General features: G+C 43.6%; 1 protein-coding gene and 1 long non-coding RNA gene across 2 annotated transcripts in view; one reads left to right on the plus strand and one right to left on the minus strand.

The window, feature by feature from the left end:
* Positions 1-9,514, plus strand: part of LOC110405199 — a 35,734-nt gene extending 26,220 nt beyond the window's left edge. The window contains exon 4 of the long non-coding RNA XR_002442720.1: positions 9,379-9,514. This is a non-coding gene — a long non-coding RNA (uncharacterized LOC110405199). The remainder of the gene's footprint in view (positions 1-9,378) is intronic.
* GFRA3 (GDNF family receptor alpha 3) lies at positions 1,556-18,421 on the minus strand. The gene is made up of 10 exons (XM_021410288.1): positions 18,388-18,421; positions 16,650-16,744; positions 11,675-13,250; positions 7,394-7,669; positions 6,633-6,725; positions 5,875-6,220; positions 5,687-5,796; positions 4,441-4,575; positions 2,824-2,954; positions 1,556-2,515 (listed from the first exon to the last, which is right to left on the minus strand). The coding sequence occupies exons 3-10, from the start codon at positions 11,715-11,717 to the stop codon at positions 2,381-2,383; spliced, it is 1,269 nt and encodes a 422-aa protein (XP_021265963.1). The 5' UTR covers positions 11,718-13,250; positions 16,650-16,744; positions 18,388-18,421; the 3' UTR covers positions 1,556-2,380.

Below are 19,659 nucleotides of genomic sequence, written 5' to 3' on the forward strand. Positions count from 1 at the left end.
ATGAAGGAGAAGAAGCCGACCTCCACCTCACCACAACCTCCTTTCAGGTAGTTGTAGAGAGCTAAAGGTCTCCCCTAAGCCTCCTCTTCTCTCAAATGACATGATACCTGTTCCTTCTGCACAGAAATGTGGTGTTGCTTCTCTGTGCAACAGAGGAACAGTTTCTATTCCATGTGATCATTTCCCTGCCCTACCTGCCCAAGAAGATAACAGAAGGCTAGAATTTGAAATGGCAATATTACCACTGCAGAGAAGGACAGCTACTCTGAGATACATACAGAAAAGGGAGATTTTCTACTAAGAAGGGTCTGACAGTGACTGGGAACCAAAACATATTACCTAGCTGGTACCTTCATGGGGTACAGATAAAACACAGGGTAAAAAGAAATAGTCACTTGTTCTGCATCTACTCAGGATTGCAATATTGCTCAGCTGTGCATAATATTGTCCAGATCTGTTATATTTCATAGGATAAACAAGAGGCATTTTACATGTGTATGGAGAAGCTGCTTTAAGCTGAGTTTCTAGCTATCCTGAAAGTGTGGGTTGGCTGATGAGGCAACTCTTGCACACAATTGATTGTGGACTATTAACCTATGCTCAGAAATCAATATTCACTTAACACCACATTCTAACAGGCTAACGTAGCATAAAATAACAGCAGTTACACAGTGCATGTGTTTACATTGGAATAAACGGATCATGAAATAGAACTTGGCAGAGGAGAAAACTGGCAGAAGGTGAAAGTGGAAAATGACAACTTCAGTGTGTGGAGAGGTACAAATTAGTTCCAGCTCCTGGAGGCTTTTGCAATTGAATGACCCTGGGGATCTGTGGTGGATAGAGTATCACCTTCCCAAGGCATTGCTAAAAAGGTTTGGCCTGAGGTCTGGCAAGGTCATCCTTAGCTAGGTAAATTTACTAGGGTTGAGTACAGGAATCCCTACTAATCCACAAAACATAAGTCTGTTGCTATCCGTGATAAAGGATGATATATATAGTTACAAGGGGCAAAACAGAAAGGAGCAAGAACGTAAACTGGAGTATAGTGCCTTCAAACTGGAATGGTATTTTTCATATGTATAAAAGAATGAATTTGAAAAAAAAATATAAGGGAACTGAACTTAATTAAGATCTCTGTAAAACACCAGTTCTCATGTTCATGCTTACTTAGCTTTACTTGCATCCACCCTGCAGTGAGGACTCTTAATCTTAATCACAGAATCACCAAAGTTGGAAAAGACCTCCAAGATCATCTAGTCCCATGCCCACATACTTCCAGTATTTCCCCCTAAACCATGTCCCTTAGTACAACATTTAAACCTTTCTTGAACACCTCCAGGGATGGTGACTCAACCACCTCCCTGGGCAGCCCATTCCAGCGGCTGACCACTCTTTCTGAGAAGAAATTTTTCCTAATATCTAACCTGAGCCTCCCCTTGTGCAACTTGAGGCCATTCCCTCCAGTCCTATCACAGTAACATGGGAGAAGAGGCCGACCCTCACCTTACCAGAACCTCCCTTCAGGTAGCTGTAGAGAGCGATGAGGGCTCCCCCGAGTCTCCTCTCCTCCAGACTGAACAATCCCAGTTCCTTCAGCTGCTCTTCAAAAGGCCTGTGCTCCAGACCCTTCACCAGCTTCACTGTCCTCCTCTGGGCATGCTCCAGGGCCTTGATATCTTTCCTGTAGTAAGGGGCCAAAAACTGAACACAGTACCTGAGGTGCAGCCTCACTAGAGCTGAGTACAGGGCATATCACTTCTCTGCTCCTGCTGGCAACACTATTTCTGAGACAAGCCAGGATGCCACTGGTCTTCTTGGCCACTTGGGCACACTGCTGGCTCATGTTTAGCTGAGCATCGACCAACACCTCCAGGTTCATTTCTTCCAGACAGTCTTCCAGCCACTCCGCCCCAAGCCTGTAGTGTTACCTGCGGTTGTTGTGGCCAAAGCGCAGGACCCGGCACTTAAGGATGGCATGCTGTACTCTCTGCCTCAAGAGCTCAAACAGGTAGGGTGCTAGGAAACAGTGTCATGTGCATCCCTGTAGTTAGAAACCTAACCCCACACAAGTTCTGATAGAATTCAGACTTTTGTTTTAAAATACTGCGGTTGAATATTAGCCTGACTGTTACTCCAAATGCTAAATGTGGCAGAAGCAATGGTGGGCTCCGAATGTGCATCTCTCAGTGCAGACTGATTGGAGGAAAGTGGGGTCCAAGTCAGGGGAAGGTTTTCAGTGACTGCAGTTATAGGTTAAGGCTGTTCCCTTCCTCTTTTACAGAAGCCTTTTGTTTCTTGAGGGTAAATCAGTAATGGGAGGTGCCTGGTATGGGATAAGATTAATAATATGGGAAGGAAAGATGTCATTTATGCCAAATTAAAGTGGGCTCAGCAACAGGGGAAGGAATAGAGACAGAGATGGCCAAGAAACAGCAGCTCCAGAATATACAGAGGAGGCCATAGGCAAACTGCTGTGTTCAGAGGTGTCTTGCTGCGTCTTCACTTCAGCCACCTAGGAAATGAAAAGGAGGAATGAATCCCAGTTAGTCCCATTTGTGCTCAAACACCAATAGCAGTAGGGCCTCCAGCTCTGGACACTGATATAAGACTGTAGAAAACTGCAGCCAGGCTGCATGGCCTCCAATTTCTGCTTGTCTGTGGAAGGAATATCTTGAGTCAATGCAGTCTATGTTTCTGCATGCATATGGCATCCCTCACTGTGATGTCCAAAATCAGACATTTCCAGATACAGGGTTTTTGAACTACTGTCTCTAGGCCACTTGACCTGACACTTACTGGAGGCAACAAAACAATGCATACCTGGGACATTTCTGAAGCAAGAGATGTGCTGGCACTGTCTCCTTGGAAGCTTAGGGAAGATGGATAAAGTAAGTCTTTCTGTCCTTCCAGACCTGTCAGCTTCTGGTGCATTTGAGACCAAATAGCATTTTCTGCAAACAGAAGCAAAGCAAGTCTTATTGTGCTTTTCTTGTACATGCCTTCTATTCTAGTGAACAGAACTCTAGACTAGTTTTATAGGAAAGGTACTCAGACTGTACGACTTTGATTTAGAAAATACATATTCTGGTTCAGTAAATGGCACGTTACTTTGTGGGTTTACTTGTGAAGTTGAGAGCAGACTACACAGCCAATTTTCACTGTAATTAAGGACCTTTGGGTCTCTGTGGGACTCTCCCAGCTGTCTATTCTGTAAGTGGCAAGTATGTAGTAACTCAGGTGGGATGGTCAGGTTGAAGGTGTATCTACAGTGCTGTGTGTAAGGCTTTTCAGTACAGCAGTAGATAGATTTAAATATTAATCTTTTATCTAATGATGGTGGTTTATTTGTTTGATATACTTCAGAACTTTTTACAAACAAAATATTTAAATCTTATTGAGGACTGTTGCTAATATGCTAGGGAGATAAAAGAAATACAGACAGGATTACATACATCGTAGAATATCCCAACTTGGAAGGGACCCACAAGGACCATCAAGTCCAGCTCCTGGTTCCACACAGGAAATATTTGGACATAACCTGATTTTTGGAACTGCTATGCTGCTGAATCTACTGACAAGGACTGTGTCAGGAGCTACTCATCTTGGCAAAATAAGGGCCAAAGACAAGCATAGGATGATCAGAAGGCTGGAGCACCTCTCCTATAAAGACAGACTGAGGGAGCTCGGCTTGTTCAGTCTGGAGAAGAGAAGGCTCTGGGGAGACCTCATTACAGCCTCCCAGTATTTAGAGGAAGATTATAAACAGGAAGGAAAACAACTTTCTAGACAGGTAAAGAGCGATAGGACAAGGGGAAATGATTTTAAACTAAAGGAGGGGAGATTTAGATTAGATTTTGGGGAAGCTTTTCTCTGAGAGGGTGGTGAGGTGCTGGAACAGGCTGCCCAGAGAGATTGTGGATGCCCCATCCCTGGACGTGTTCAAGGCCAGGTTGGATGGGGCCCTGGGAAACCTGGTCTAGTGCTTGATCTAGCGACTGGCAACCCTGCCCATGACAGGGGGGCTGGAACTAGATGATCTTTGAGGTCCCTTCCAATCCAAGCTGTTCTATGATTCTGTGGAAGAACCGAGAGGGGGAACCAAAACACCATAATCCTGATGCACTGATGTGACTACTCAACAACCTATAGATACAGCATGTCTGGCCTCCCCACAGTGTTGCTTTTTTTACAGCCCCTTCATTTGAGTGCTGTTTGTAGATAGCTTCATAGTGTTTGAGATGAACAGAAGTGTTGGTAAAAGATATAGAAACACTTCCAAAAGGAGATCCATGCTAGTCCTGTAGGTTAGTTCGGAGATGGAAATGCTCAGGAGACAGACGTATATGCTAGAGCAATGTAGCATAGGATCCTGAAATCAACAGATTTTGAACTTCCTTGTTCTGAGTTGTTTCCCCAGTTCCATGATGTGTTGCTTACCAAGGCATTTGTTGCTCTCAAACATGCCAAGTATCTGGTCACACTTCTCCTTTTGGTTGCCACTGCTTTCACAGGTACACCACAGGGAGACCTCCACGCTGGAGTTACTGATGTAGTTGGGTGTCATAGGTGTGCCTGTCCCAAGCCCCCAGAAATGGGAATCAGGATTTACTTCATCAAATGAAAGAAGCGTGATGAGTCCCCTTATCCTAAAGGCAATGCTGCTCTAGATGCAAAATTCCATTACTCAGAAGAGGTCAAGAGCCCCTGCAAGGTGACCCACATCTGGTGAACATACATGCAGTCTGCTGCACTGTGAGAAAGGGTGGAGATTGCTATCCCTGACTGAGTCAATCTGATGATGAAGCACAGCGATAACCAAACTTTGTGAAAATGTTAGATTGAAGGACATGAACCATCTGCAGAGATTCAATGGCAGTACTGACACATGGCAGCAAAAGGCTCTCCTAATTCTCATGTAGCTGGCAACACTCCATGGCCAATGCTTTTTTTGCCAAACAAGTGCTGCACACCTGTAGTGTGCCATTCAGAGCACTGAGTTTATTTGGCATGAAAACAGCAAAGACGTCTGGAAAACCAGAAGATATAGTCTAGAATTACAGCTTCTGAGATACTACTGAATTTTGCAGCTCCTCCTTTGAGCCACTCTGAAAAAGTAAAGGCAATTTGGCAGTGGATACCTGTAACTAAAGACAACCTTCCATTCAACAGCTGGTAGTGCCTTGTGTAACTCTTGTTCTGACTGGCTCTGAGAAGACAGTGCATACACAGTGTTAAACCAGCATGAGACTAAACATCAAGCAATGAGGGAACGTCAGCTTTAACAATGATCTTACAACTGGATTCTGCTGTGACTGTGATGCAGCTCCAGCAGCAGGAATAACAATCCATACAAGCTGAGAGAGACTCAGTGGACAGGTATTTAGAGCACTTTGCATCAGCTGGTGATGCAAACAGGAGTGCAAGAATCCCATGCAAGTGCTGCTGCTTTGCCAACAGAGGGTGGGACAAACAGAGTCATAAGTGCCACGAAGGAGCTCTCTCTGTGCTGCATTTACCTCAGAAACAAGTGGTAGCACTAGCATCCATTAGGCTAAAGCATATTCATTGGTATGCTGAGCACTATCACCCACAGCAAAGCAAGACAGACCCTCTCAGCATAACAACGTGGCTACAAGTTTGTTGCCTGAAGGTAACCTTGTATGTTTCTGTGGGCATCACTTACCAATCATCCCCATGTAAGCCTGCAGGCATGCAGCATGGTTGTGCTGAGAGCAACCATCTGGGGACATACCTGCAGGTTGGCAGTTTTGTTGGAAATCAGCCAGCCGGGATCTGTAGGAATGAAAATGAGACTATCAGTGTCTATGTCACTCTCTCCTGGTGGCTAGTGCCTGCTGCTGCCAGACCTACTTGCAGATATGGTCTTCCAAGCAGGAGTCCAGAAGCCAGAGGCAATTGGGTTTGGTGCTATACTGAAAGGAACAATCGGGAACAATAGTTTTCCGGCGTCGTTCTCCACAAAGTTCATCCTGGCATGGACAGAATAGGATCCTTCTAGTGAAATCCTCGGGGACTTTCTCAAAGAAATTTCTTAGCCCTCGATGGCATCTGCGACGGTCACACGTGTCCTCACTTCCTGCCCCTCTGGTGCAGATTGAGGCATAGTCTGTGCGCAGCCGAACACACTTCTTGCTCAAATTACAGACATGAGTTGCTTTCAGGCATGGGTTTGTTGCATCTCCTGCTAACTGAGAGCCTATAAAGCCAAAATAAATCTGTAAACAAAGCAGCAAATGTCCAGAAGAAAATTCATGTAGAAATAATAGCCCTTACTCGATGGTCAAATTGGGAACATCAGAATGAACAAAGTCCTGCTATGTGCTTGTAGTATGACATTATAGTGATGCTACTTACAAAATCACATATTTTATTGGTTGATGTTAGGATGTTTTTTTCAGAGAATACATTATTGTGAGTTATTCCCTGTTTCATGGGCCAAAGTCTGTAACTGTATTTACACTTAGAGTGCAAATACAGGCAAGTATCCAGAGCAGGCATTCATCTGATTAAAAGGACAATCACCTCAAATCATTATAATTAATAATTTTCAGCCCCTAAAAAGGTAAGAAAAGTAAGCATTGTATCATGTAGCTGTTACAAACTATTACCTGATACCAGAGCTGCCAGTTCATTATAATCTGTTTTCCAGTGCTCTTCAATTGCTGGATTCTCATAGGGAGAAGTTTCCAAATTGAAATAACCTGGGCAAGACACAAGGTGTTTTAAGCAATGAGAGACATGCCTTATGGACAGTTGTTTTTTTTTTTTTTTTCCTTTTTTTTTATTTGTGTTTCTTCAGGCTGGAGTTCAGAGATGCTCTGTCCTGCTGAAAGCCAAATGCCAAGAATGGTTCTGCTGGAGATGCAAAGGTGTTATTGTGTAGCAACAGGGTTACATTTTGTCATTAGATTTCCTCTGGCTGGAATTTGGCCTATGTTTGAATTAGGTTTTTTTCAGCCTCAGTGCTAGTGACATGTGCAGGACAGGTAGTTCCTGGTGGAAGGCCATTAGAAGCATCCCAGTAAAGCTGGAGAGAAGCAAAATGCTGCTCAGGGATGCCGTTGCAGTATGTGATAATCTCATATCCATTTTCAGTGACAGACAGATGTAAACACTTTGAGGTGATTTTCACAGCACTATGGTTAAGTAATTGCCTCAAAGTTGCTATCTTTCTCAGGGTCCCTGTGTATTTGAGGGGCAAGTCTCAGACCAGATTGGTTTTCTGTGTGTATCATAGAGAGCAGTAAAGACCAGGAGACCAAAGGGGTACCTTTAGTATTGGGAAGTAGCCTTTCACTCTTGCTTTCAGGTGGGAGGGGCAGAGTTGAGCCTTACTAGAACCTTCTAAATGTATATTATTTTATCTCACCATCTGTCATGCTGGAGTGAACAGTCCAGAAAATGCGCAGGCAATGCTCCTGTCTCTTCATGCGCCGATGGCACTTGCAGTGCAGTAAAGAGCTGTTCCCAAGGTATAGCTCTGCATTCAGACATCTGACCCTGCTATCATGATCTAGCGCCAGGAAGCGAGTCTTAGCAAGGTCACAGTTTTCCAGAGTCCTGTAGGTGGCATTGCAGATGGAGTCTAAGAGGCACAGCTGTTCTGCTACTATGCAATCACTCCGTGGCAGAGCCAGGAAGTCTCCTGGTAAAAAAGGGAAAAGATTGTTAAGATTTCAGTTGTGATAAATACCACACGAGCACCTTGTCATTGTTCTGTAGGTGTCCTCAGTAAGAACTCAAGAGGTAGAACTCGTTGAGGTCCTTCATATTGGAGTCGTATGGAGCAAGAACTCTCTCCATTTGGAAACAAAAGAATGAATATTAGTGTGTGAAAGAGAGAACAAAAGATTAATGATAATTCTCTAGAATGATTTTGTTTAATAACATCCCCTCCCTTTTTTCTTAAGCCACCTTTAACTATTTTAACTTTGCTGGGATCAGAGACGGCTCTCAATTTCCCTGGAGCAGTAAATCCCTAAGGAAACCTTGGCTTTGCTGAGGCCTCCTTTGAAGAAGCTCTCCTATCTGGGTAATAAGAAGCTTTGTGAAATAAGCAGTACTAACAGCACACTGTGTGGTGTAAGTCAGTGCTGCTGCTGTTGCTAAATATATAGGTCACTCTGAAGGTAATGACTCCTATTTACTTCCACTGAAACTACAACAAATACAAAGAGCAGAATAGCACTATTTGATAGTGCAAATTCTCAGCTACAAAATACTATTTTTCAACACAGTCACCACCATTAGCTATGCATTTTCATCAGTGATGAACAAGAGCCTATATGTTGTGCTCATTGGAGTCTGTACCAGGGGAGCTGCCCCGCTGTCACCACTGCTGAAATGCACCATCCACCCCTCACTATGCTGACGTGCACTGTTTGGTCTCCATAAACGTTCAGCAAGCATCAATTAAAGTCAGTGGGTGCAATTTTTTCCACGTGGAGGAATTAAATTCCACACCTTTACTTCATATGTGCTTCCATGTCAGAGGCCATTTGGTCAGACTGCCCCTCTGCTGCCATCTGTCACACGGCAACAAAATGTAATGCAATACTGGTGGGAAGGTTCATCCTCTGCTGCCATACTGCCAACATCTGCCTCTGACATCATGGGCCAAACATCATAAAATAGGAGGCATTACTTTTGGACCAACCCTCATATATATCAGTCATTAAGAGATGCACTGAGAAAGCCATTTGCAGGGTGTAAAAGCAACTAATTTGTTGGAAACTTAATAATAACTATATGTATTCTTTGCATAATAGAAGATACCTTTCATATGAAATGCAAGTAGCTTCATGTAGAAGTGCTGATGTGCAAGCAGTTCGCAGTGTATAGAACCAAATCCGTTAAATTCCTGCCCCCAAACACTGGGATACAGGTTTGGCCTGCCAGCTTTCAACTTTTTGTCAATTGTGAACTCAGAGATAAAACTCTGTGTGTGTGTGTATAGATGTAGCACATGTATTAATTTTATGTATATACACTGCCATCACCTTATGGAAGTATTAAATAATTTTAATTTAACAATACAATACTGTTCTCTTGTAAGGATAACGCTGGGGAGATATGCTATTATATTTTCATGAATGTGTGAATTCAGCATGTAATCTTTCTTTATTTCTGTAGTATATGAATCTGTTTACAGTACGAGCACAGTGCATCACAGAATGGTTTGGGCTAGAAGAGACATTAAAGACCCTCTAGTTCCAACTTCTATCCCATAGGCAGAGATACCATCTACTAGACCAGGTTGTTCAAAGCTCCATCCAACCTGGACTTGTGAAGACTTGGAATAAGAACTACTAACAGAATTTATCTGTAGGCTAGTAGTATGTTTTCTCCTTTCAGGACAAAACTGCGCTCAGCCTAGCATCTACCTTCAGTGCCTTTTGGATGTGTGATCCCATCTGTCATTCTCTTGTTCAGCAGGTGCTGTAGTACTATTTCTGTCCATCTTCACTAAGGACTGAAATAAAAAATCTCAGTGCAGCTTTTATTATCTGGTGTACTGTCTTCACTGTCTGATTTGTTTTCTCACTTCCTTCACTTTTGCTGGCTTTATCTGTTTATTTGCCATATAATTCCATGCTAGTCTGATTACCAAACTTCCTATTCTTCCTTCAGCCCAGCAATGCTGTCTTAGGTGTCTCTGTCCCACTCATTTATATTTCTTGGCTCTTCTAGCAACTTCTTTGTTGTTCACCTGGCTGTTATGTAAAGACTGTATGACTTGGTAAGCTCTCTGAAAGGCAAATCTGTCACCAGAAATGCTTTGTGCCAGCACAGTTGGTTTTGGTTAGACATTCCATCTTGGAACAACATTAATGAACACACTCAGTGTGATTACATTCTGTAAGGCTGCAAGCAGTGCAAAGTTCCAGTAGCAATTTTCCAATCTAAATGATTCTATGATTCTGCTATCTCCGGTAGTTTTTGGAATTCTAAGCTGAGCAAACTGATGTACCTCTCAAGGCCAGACCAAAGTGCCATCTCCTGCACTGGTTGCAGCAGCGGTTGTAGTAGGTTCATGAAAGGACAAGACACACTCCAAGCCTTATGAATTCTGCTCAAAAATCACCAGAGCTTGAAGTGACATTTTCAAAACTTCTCAACAATATCGGAATCGACAGGTTAGAGCAGAGCTGAGTGTAAAGTGGATGGGCTGCATTTCTACCACAGGCCTGTACCAGATATTTTGGGTGAAACTTCTGGAAGCACCAAAGCGGAAAAACTTAGAGCAATCCTCCTTAACTAGCAGAATTAATAGCTATGCAATCTTAAGCCCTAACACAGGAAATTTCATTAAAAAAGAAAAGAATTGTCTTAGTACTTATCATACCAGATAATCAGGTAAATTATCTGGTACTATATTAGAAAGCTCTCTGGTCTAATGCAGAAAGCATTAAATGTGCATGTGTATCAGAGTCCCTTTTGTAGCTAAATGAAAAAAAAAAAGTTAGAAGATAATAATCATATCACAAAACAAGATTATTTTTACCTTAGAAAAATAAAGTGATAGTTAATACAATGCCCATGTATTCTCACTTTTGAATCCATGCCCTGTCACATACACAGAAATGACAATTAATATTATTGTTATCTTAGTATCCCTTGTGATCCACACTATTGAAAGAGAGGACAGCTGCAGAAGGGAAACTTTTTATTTATTAAGAATAGATATAAAACAAGCACTAGTATTTGGACAATGGAAAATTGTGGGAAACCTATTGTAGTCACATGGCTGCAAATGCTACTGAGGTCTCAGTGCAACAGCTCATCTTTATAGGACTCGTGATATTGAGCAGTTGCATTTTTTTAAAATGTCAAACACTGACACCTCATAGGGTCCAGTGCTTCAGAGCAGTTTTGTAACTTCGGTATTTTTTGCCACTGCAACTATGAAGACTGCACAAGAGATGAACGCGAAAGAAGAATCATTTGTCCCCTCAAAATCTTGTGACTTGGCAATACTAGAGTGCAGCGTAAGACAAATAGCTGCATCTTTGCAGGAGCTTCCCGGATTGGTCTTTGCAAACCGAGCCTCATCAGAATATCAGCCTGAAGCGATTCAGAGGGGGAGTGCATGGAAGATGGGTAAAAAAAAAGCAGCTCTCGGCAAATATATCTCAGGTCCCGCGTCTCCTCCAAGAGCTAGAACAGATGCTGTCTTTATGCCCTTTCTGCCGTGTTGAGGGATCAGCTGCTGACATCGGTCCCTCCCTGCTGCGAGCGAGAGGAGCAAGCCGCCCTCTTTTCCCGCCGCAAGCTTTGCCTCGAGGAAATTCAATTCCCTTTCCCAGAGCATCCAGCCAGTTTGGTCACCTCGACACTCGCAATTCGCGGTGCAGGTCAAAGCAGCAGCGCGCCTTTCCTGCTTTGAAATACAGTTCTTTCGCAGCGGAGCCGCTGCCGGGAGGAACGGGCAGCGGACGGGAGCCCCGAGTCTGGCACGAGCCCCGAACTCCGCGGCGCCGAGGGAGCTCCGCACAATCCGATCTCCCGGACGGGGCACCCAGGGCCACCGAAGCGCCGCCCCGCGCGCATTTTGTGCCTTGCGCCAGCAGCTGCTCGGGACGGGACGGGGACGCGCCGCCGCGAGGCTCTTCCCCGCCAAGCCCTCCCGCCCGCCGCCCCGTGCTGTTACCGGCTCGGGAGAGGACCAGCCCCAGGAGCAGGGCGAGCCACATGCTGCAGCTCGGCGCCGGCGGCCGCTCGCTCCGGGTGCTGGAGCCGCCGCTCACATCCCGCACGCTGCCCGTCGGCGTGAGACTGGCCGCCGCCCCGTCGAGGTGCAGACGGCGAACACCGCCCCGCGGCCCGGCCCGCCCACCGGGTTCGGAGGGTGGAGACTGGAGGCGGTGCGGCCGTCCCGTGGGTGTTAAAGGGTGCGAATGGACCCCGCGGTGCCAGCAGTGAGGGAATGTGCGCCCGGGCAAGTGAGTGTTTCGAAAGCGGCGCTTTGAAAAGGCGCAGCGTAAAGCTTCCGTTTGTTGGTTTCCTTATTGATTCGCAGTACGTCCTAGCGCTAAGGGTAAAGCTGTGGTTGCTCCTACCTTTGTGAGGAGCACTCACAGGAGTCTGCTTTGTTAAAAGAAAGTGAGCATTAATCAGAGGAGATGGCCTCGGAGGGGACAGATGCTGGCTAGTTCTCGAGTCGATTCCCGTGATACTACTTTGATCTATAGAAGGGATGGTGTGAGCTTTTGGCTTCTTCCCATTGGCTTTGCTGTAAAGGGTTTTCTTTCAGAGTCTTACCTGGTGTGGGTTTGGCTTCTACTGAGCTGTTTCACGCTGTCCCCGTTCAGCAGGACATCTCTGAGAGCCTACTCAACATTTAGGCAGCTGTGCTTCTTTTTGAACAAATCCTTCCTTTTAGTTTCCATACCAAGATCATATTAACCAGTGTGAAAAAAGTAACAGGCATGTACACATACATTAATATATGAAAATAAGGTGACCTTTTGGTAGAACAGTTGTTTGTGCAAATAGAGAGACCAACTTCATCTGTCCAAAAAGCCCAACAGAAAGGGTAATAACTATGCAAACACACAAAATGCTTAAGTTCACAGTCCAGTTCAGTGCTGCTCTCCCGTTCCTGGGTTTCAAAAAGAATTTGTCCTTTTGCTTACTGGAGAGAGCTGCTGTGAGAGAATTCTTCTGGTTCTGAACAAGTCATCCACAAACAGTGGAGGCTCTCACTTCTTGTTTAAGGAGAGAAAACGTTCTCACCATTCTTAGTTCTTCTTATTGAAGTCTAATGGTTGGGGGAAGTTAAGGCAAGTGGTGGAGGGAACAGAGCCTTCTTAACTTTGTAGAGAGTTGTTTTCAGTTGTCGTTCAGGAAGGATTGAAGAAAAACTAGGAGCAAAGAGGTTTACTTATAAAAAGGTGTGAGATCATAGCAGCCCAGGTATCCCTCAGTGCAGGAGTGCAAATGCTTCAGGAAGTTTGTGAGCGATATTACTGCCTCTCAGTACCATTGAAGATGACAGCAGCCACAGGAGAGGAAGCTCTGCTCAACCCGATTGTAGTGGCAGGTATAGCTTTTTGAAGATATGAATGTGAAGGGTACTTTGGATGATAGTGATCATCAGCCTGTTATCCTTAGTCTGTTGTTTCTATTTCACTGTTTTTCTGCTTCTTCTAAGCAAAGAGAGATACCAGTAAAACCAGTGAATTGATATAAAGCAACTCACAGCAGAAGAGAAACGTCTTTGTACCCTGAGAAAGGAATTAATATAAACCATTAATCTTAATGTCAAGCTCTGGGAAAATTCTGGCATGTATAAACATTTTATTAGTGTGTGGAAAATAACAGGCTTCCTATTAGTCTCCAAAGTGGATTCATCAAGAACCAATACTATTTCTTCTATAACGAAATAACAACTTTTGTGGGGAAGGAAGAAAAGAGCTCATCTTTTGGGATCTTTAAGAGCAGCTTTCAGCAGGTCAGTCTAGCTGGGTGCAAGAGGATAGATGAGAGAATCTTTAAAGGTCCTTTCCAGACTATTTTTCTGATCTCATGATTATAAATCTTCACCTAAACCCCACTGAAGTAATTTATTAACTCAGTTTTGAGTTCTTCTTTGTAATGGATAAAAATGGAAAGGGAAATATTTTCCTTCCATATTAAAGGCATTTGCTGCAGCAGTGCTTTCAGGTTGCCTTGATGAGTGGCCAAGCAGAGGAACTGTTGCTTAACATCTGATGAAATGCTGTCCCCTTCATTAGCCAGGGCACCAACCTATTGTGTGGAACCATCCCTTTCCTGACTTGTGAATGCTTGCATCTTTTTGCCTGGGACCCATAACACATAAGGTTATTTGTTTATTCTTTGCCATGCACACATACAGAGTGACACTTTAAACTCATTACACATCTCACAGAGTTGGATAATTACCAGTCTCTCATGACTAGTGCTTTCATCACTCTTTCTGTTTATAATTTTATAGGTTAGCTCTGACCTATGGGAACTATCTACCTGTGTACTATTTAATATCTCACTAATCCAGTTTCTCTAATTCCCTACCAGGTCCAGGCCTTTGACCTACTTAAGCAGCTGTAGAAACTGTGGTCAACTCTGATCTAATTTCCTCAGCATTTAGCCTCAGTTCCATGTTTTATGTTACCTATGTTGCTCTTTGTGGTTTCATGTAGGTCTTGGCTGGACTGGGGTAAGTGATGTCACCAAGTCCTGTAATGAAACAGACATGACTGGAATATAGGAAGGAAATTCTTCTCAGATCTCTGTCAATATCTCATCTTGCCCAAAATGAAAGTGTTAATCGTGTGCATAGTTTCAGGTTGTATGGGAGTTAAACACATGCAAAAATTCGTCACTGTGTTCCTTTCCTTCTTGTCCTCGTGGATTTTTTCCTAACACCTTATCAACACCTACTGCAGCAAGCACTGTTCTATTCATAGGGCTGTACCATCACTCACGTACTTACAAGCACTAGATAACGGTTACTATTTACATATGGGATCTTGAGGAACAAATGTGCTCAAATTCGTCAAGGAAGTCAATCCACATGTGAATTCTTTGTGTTCAGAGCTGTGCAGTCACACTCTTCATAGTCTAGAGAGCATTTGCTCCTCAGCAACTGGTTGGAGGGTGTCATCTCTGCACATGTATTTGTGATGGGATGTTATGTTGAAAGAGCTGAAGGAAACATTCAGTAATCTGTCACAGTTGAGAAGGCACTCAGTTACTTTTCAGAACCAGAGCCAGTGTTACTATAAGAGCTGTGTTCCCCTTCTTCTGAGCCCCAATCCCATGAAGACAGACTTCTGACTCCAGGAGCAAGCCATTTCCTCAGCTTTTATTCTCAGAAGTAAATTATGCCTTTTCTGATGTGTATTGAGACTGAAGAGGACAGCTATATACAAGCTGATCGGGCATCAGATTTGCATTGCCCATTTCATCATTATTTCATCCTTAGGGATGAGGTGTGGTTTTGATTGTTACACTGAAAATCATCAGCCAAAGAGAGCATCTGCTTTTACAGCAGTCACAGGAACTCTCTCACTACCCTGGTACAGTACAGGCAGCAAAACTAATACATGTTGTATTTCCTCTCCTCGCCACCTCACCTTCCCCCTGGAATACAGCCTTACTTCGCTTCTCATTTTTGTTTCATCATTCATGAGTATGGAGGATCCTCTGTTCTTTGCAATGCAGATTACAATCCAACAGCCTCTAATGGAAAATATATATAGCACCTAACCTCATGCAAAGGACATCTCAAACCACCCCAAAAGAAATAATTTTATTTCCTATATGCACATGAACACACAGCATCTCAGCTGCTTTTTTCTATGACCAACTAACTTATCGCTAAGAAGTAGTAATTACTTTCCTAATATTTTAGTGGCAGCTATTAGAATGAATGGATTAGCATAAAATGAACTCCGTAAAAATAACTCTTATGCCTGCAAATCCATAGAAAAATACATTAATAAAGTTAGTTACTGTTACATTACTACTGAGAGATCAGCATGCTGTTAGCTGATTGCTAAACTGGGACATAAAGCAGTGTCTACTCCAAGGTCATTCCATGAATCTCTAATTAATCTAATTAAGAGTTCACTGTAAAAGCCAAGAATTCTGGACAGTAGTCCTTTTCTCTGAAGTATCTAGTTGCTTTTCACTTCAATATAATAGATACTTATCGGCATACACCTCATCTTGTTACATCTTCAGTGGTCAAACCCGCTTTGGAGTAAAGGGGGGGTATTGGACTAGCTGTTGATCTTAGAGTGAATGTCCACTCTGAGAGCTTGTGTACATGCTACCTGTGAGGCTGTGTGTACAAGTGCTTAACTCAAAGACTTTTTATAGTGCATTCTCTATTGTCTTTGTCTAATACTGCATTTGCTTTCCTCTTTCTACAAACAGAAACTCTGAAAATTGGAACCTTTCAGCTTTTCCAGCCCACCTGGCTCAGTATTGGATTGGAGGAGAATAAAAAAAAAAAGCCTGGTGTGCTTCACCTTGGGGAACAAGGGCTTTTGTATTATCTGTCTTAGGGGACATAAAGGTGATGTTGATCCACTTTCAGCCTATGGTAAACAAATATCTTCATGTGCGGAGGTAAGGGTGGCTGATAACGACAATGTTGGTGATCTTTATAACTATTAATTTGCAACTCTGACATACAGCTTGCATGCCTGTTACTTCAGTGTTGAACGGTTCATAAAAAGCTTCCAGAAGTCAGGACTAGAGCATGTACTAAGGCCTTTTGTTGCACTTCCTGTGGCAACAAGAACTTTCATGATGATCATGATGGCAATGATGGCATGCTTCAGGTTGAGCAAGATAACCCTGATGGATGTCTAGTCATCATAATAGCTGTACAACACAGTTTCCATGCTTCCCCACATTTTAACTGAGAGAAGTCCAGCCAGATCTTTGTGATGTTTCTTGAAATTCATTGAAGAGATCACAGTTTATCTTCTTCATTTTGCTTTTCAGCCTATGAAGAACTAGGTACAGCACAAGTTTATTCTCTATCAAGAGAGAACTCATCATGCAGGTTCGGACACATCTATGCCCATTCTAATCATAGACTATGTGTGAGGTGCAGGAAGGACTATCCATGGAATAAGGAATCCATTTACCATGCTGGTGCCATTTTCCCATTGGTTGTTCCTCTCTTTAGTGGCTGGAAGGTCTCTATGGTATCTGCAAGAGGATATTGTTTCACGTTCCTCACCTGTTCAAATTAACAGCAATGACATTTCTTTCCTTTACTGGGGAGCCCTTTTGAACAAACCAAGAGCGCAAAATCATTTGTTCCCTTCTAAAATGAAGATACAGCACTGTACTAGAACATGCAGCAGTGTTTCAGTGATGTGCTAACCATTTCTTCTCTGCATTTGAGACTGCCAAGAGTGAACTTGACCAAACAAGTATTTAGTTTGTTCTGTGTGCTGAGGTACTTAGTTGTACCTTATTTTGTGCAGTACTCATCTTCTTAAGATTATAGCACACTGGTGATTTTGCTGCATTTCGCAAGATTTGATCGCTACAATGCTTTTTGAGTCAGAACTAGAGCGTGTTACTTCACAGTACAGAAGATGCTGAGGCTCTGGCAGCTGAAGCCCAGATTGTTTGTGAGGAATACTATCATATCAGAGTACCACTGCAGGAGGCAACACAGAGGAAGGCTGTTCAAACACTTCTCTGCCTGGGCTAATATTTACAGCACCACACTCTGCTCTTTACTGGACTGGAGACAGACAGCAGACACTCACAGCTCATATTAACACCTGTACACTACAGAAATATTAACCCAAGGTAAACAGCCCAGCAGAAGTTAATGTCTGTATTCATAGAAAAACAAATAAAAACCTCTCTCATTTCCTAGCATGAGTGTTGGTTCCCTAAATGGCTGTGGCTGCTCATGGCTGATGATGGTTCAGAGTCTTGACAGCCAAAGCAGTTGCCTATAGTTTTCTGCCTCTGTACCTGTGGTATTTGGCCACTTATGGCTCATGTAGTTTTACTCTTTTGTTCTTACAAAGAAAACATTCAGATCTGCTGTTGTATTTTAGCCTCAGTGCTGTTTACAGCAGAAATATGGGAGACATTTAGGTGTGGATAGATACAAACTCATATAGCTCAACATATGGACTGCATCTCTGGTTAAAATAATTCCCCTTAAGAAGAGTCATCCTACAAGAAAAAGGAACTAGCAAGTTTATGATAATTTAGAGGGAGTGATTAGTATGCTGAACAGTAGAGCTCCAATCCAGAAAGACCTTGAGGAGCGTGAGGATTGAGTTAACAGAGACTTTGTGAAGTTGAGAAAGGAGAGGCAGAGCTGACCCCATGAATCCATTCTGACTAGGGAATGACTGGCTAAGGAGCAGCCTCACTGGAAGGACCTAGAGATTACTATAGATGCTAGCATGCTCTGATCCTGAATAAGATAGTCCCCTCTCTGTGCCATATTAGGAAGAACATGGCCAGAGAACTGAAGACAATCGTTTCTGTTTGTTTAGTACTCGTAGAACCATACCTGGAATGCTGCATGAAGTTCCCTAACCCTAGGGTTCAAGCAGGATCTAAAGGAACTTGTAGGGGCCCAGCAAAGGACCACCAAGGAAGTAACATATGACTCAAAGGGAAGTTAACTAAAGAAGACTTCTTTGATTGGCAAAAAGAAGTTTGTTACCAGCCTACAGCTACATGAAAGTGAGTTGCAAAGATAACTGTAACTCTATAATGCAATGGAAAGTACAGCAATAATAACAGGGTAGCAAAGCCTTTAGCTGCAGCAAATGAAGACAAGCCCAAACACAGCAACCATGAACATAGAAACAGAGGAGAGGAAAGAAAAGGAAAACTACTTACCTTTTAAAACTCTCAGGTAAGCAGAGATTTCCAGCAGGACACCATCACCTCCACTGCCAACCCTTAAATGAAGGACTGGGAAGGGGTGGATCCTGGCTCCACCCCTTCTGGTCACTCAGGTGCATCGCATGCACCTGAGCTCCCCTGAGTTGGCTCTGCCTTCCCACCAGGTGCTCCATCAGTGGTTCAGGCCATGACTCAGCATTTCTGCTACAGTGATGTATGGGAACTGCTGAGTCATGGCCTGAACCACTGATGGAGCACCTGGAGGAAAGACCCAGTCAGCCCTGGGAGCACAGGTGAAGGCAATTCACCTGTGTGACCAGAAGGCCTCATTTAAGGGCTGACTGCTCCTGAGGAAGGATCTCTGGTTGGAGATTCCTCTTTGGTGGGAGCTTTTCCCTGTGAACCCAAAATCTTCTGATCCGGGTGAGCAATCTTTTTCCCTTCCTTTATAGCATCTTGCTATCATGCTGCTCCTTCCACCGCTTTGTAACAGTTTTTCTATCACGTTGGTCCTTCTGATCGCTACAAATGGTAAAGCCAAACCCATATTGATAAAGGGCAGGTAACTTAAGAAGTGATCATGGCCACAGTTGGTACTACGGGTGGTTCAGACTAGATACTATGGAAATCATTTTTGCCAGGAATCTTAGAATCATAGAATCCTTAGAGTTGGAAGGGACCTCTGAAGGCCATCTAGTCCAACTACCCTGCAATGAACCTTTTAAAAAATGGGTGTGATATTTCCTTTTTTTCTTGCTACCGGGGACTTCACCTGATTGCCATGACTTTTCAAACATCATAGAAAGTGGCTTGGCAACTACATCAACCAATTCCCGTAAGACTCTGGGATGCTTCTCATTGGGACCCACAGACTTTTGGATGTTCATGTTCTTTGGGTGGTCATGAACCTGATCTTCACTTATAGTGGGAGAGATGTTGCTTCCCTGATCCTCTCCTACCAAACCAAATGTATGAGGGCTGTGTAGTGAGCAGTTATAAGGGAAGACAAAGGCAAAAAAGCTGTTAAATACCTCAGCCTTCTTCTTGTCTGTTGTTACCAGCCTGCCTGTGTCACTCTCTCGGTAGGTGCGCCCTCCTGGATTTTCCTTTCCTAGTTGAGGTACCTGTAAAAGCCTTTCTTGTTCTTTTTGGCATCCCTTGCCATGTTCAGTTCAAGGTGGGCCTTCGCTTTCCTGACCCCATCCCTACACAGCCTTGCAGCTTCCTTATACTCTTCCTATGATACCTGTCCTTGTTTCCACTGCC

Source organism: Numida meleagris, chromosome 12 (genome assembly GCF_002078875.1).
Source record: "Numida meleagris isolate 19003 breed g44 Domestic line chromosome 12, NumMel1.0, whole genome shotgun sequence".
Lineage (NCBI taxonomy): Eukaryota > Metazoa > Chordata > Aves > Galliformes > Numididae > Numida > Numida meleagris.

Coding starts and splice junctions, on each gene's coding strand:
- GFRA3 (XM_021410288.1), bottom strand. CDS start 11,717: ATGTGGCTCGCCCTGCTCCTGGGGCTGGTCCTCTCCCGAGCCG. Junction 6,726..7,393: donor TCACTCCAGCATGACAGATG/GTGAGATAAAAT, acceptor TGTCTTGCCCAG/GTTATTTCAATTTGGAAACT. Junction 5,797..5,874: donor TTGGAAGACCATATCTGCAA/GTAGGTCTGGCA, acceptor TCATTCCTACAG/ATCCCGGCTGGCTGATTTCC.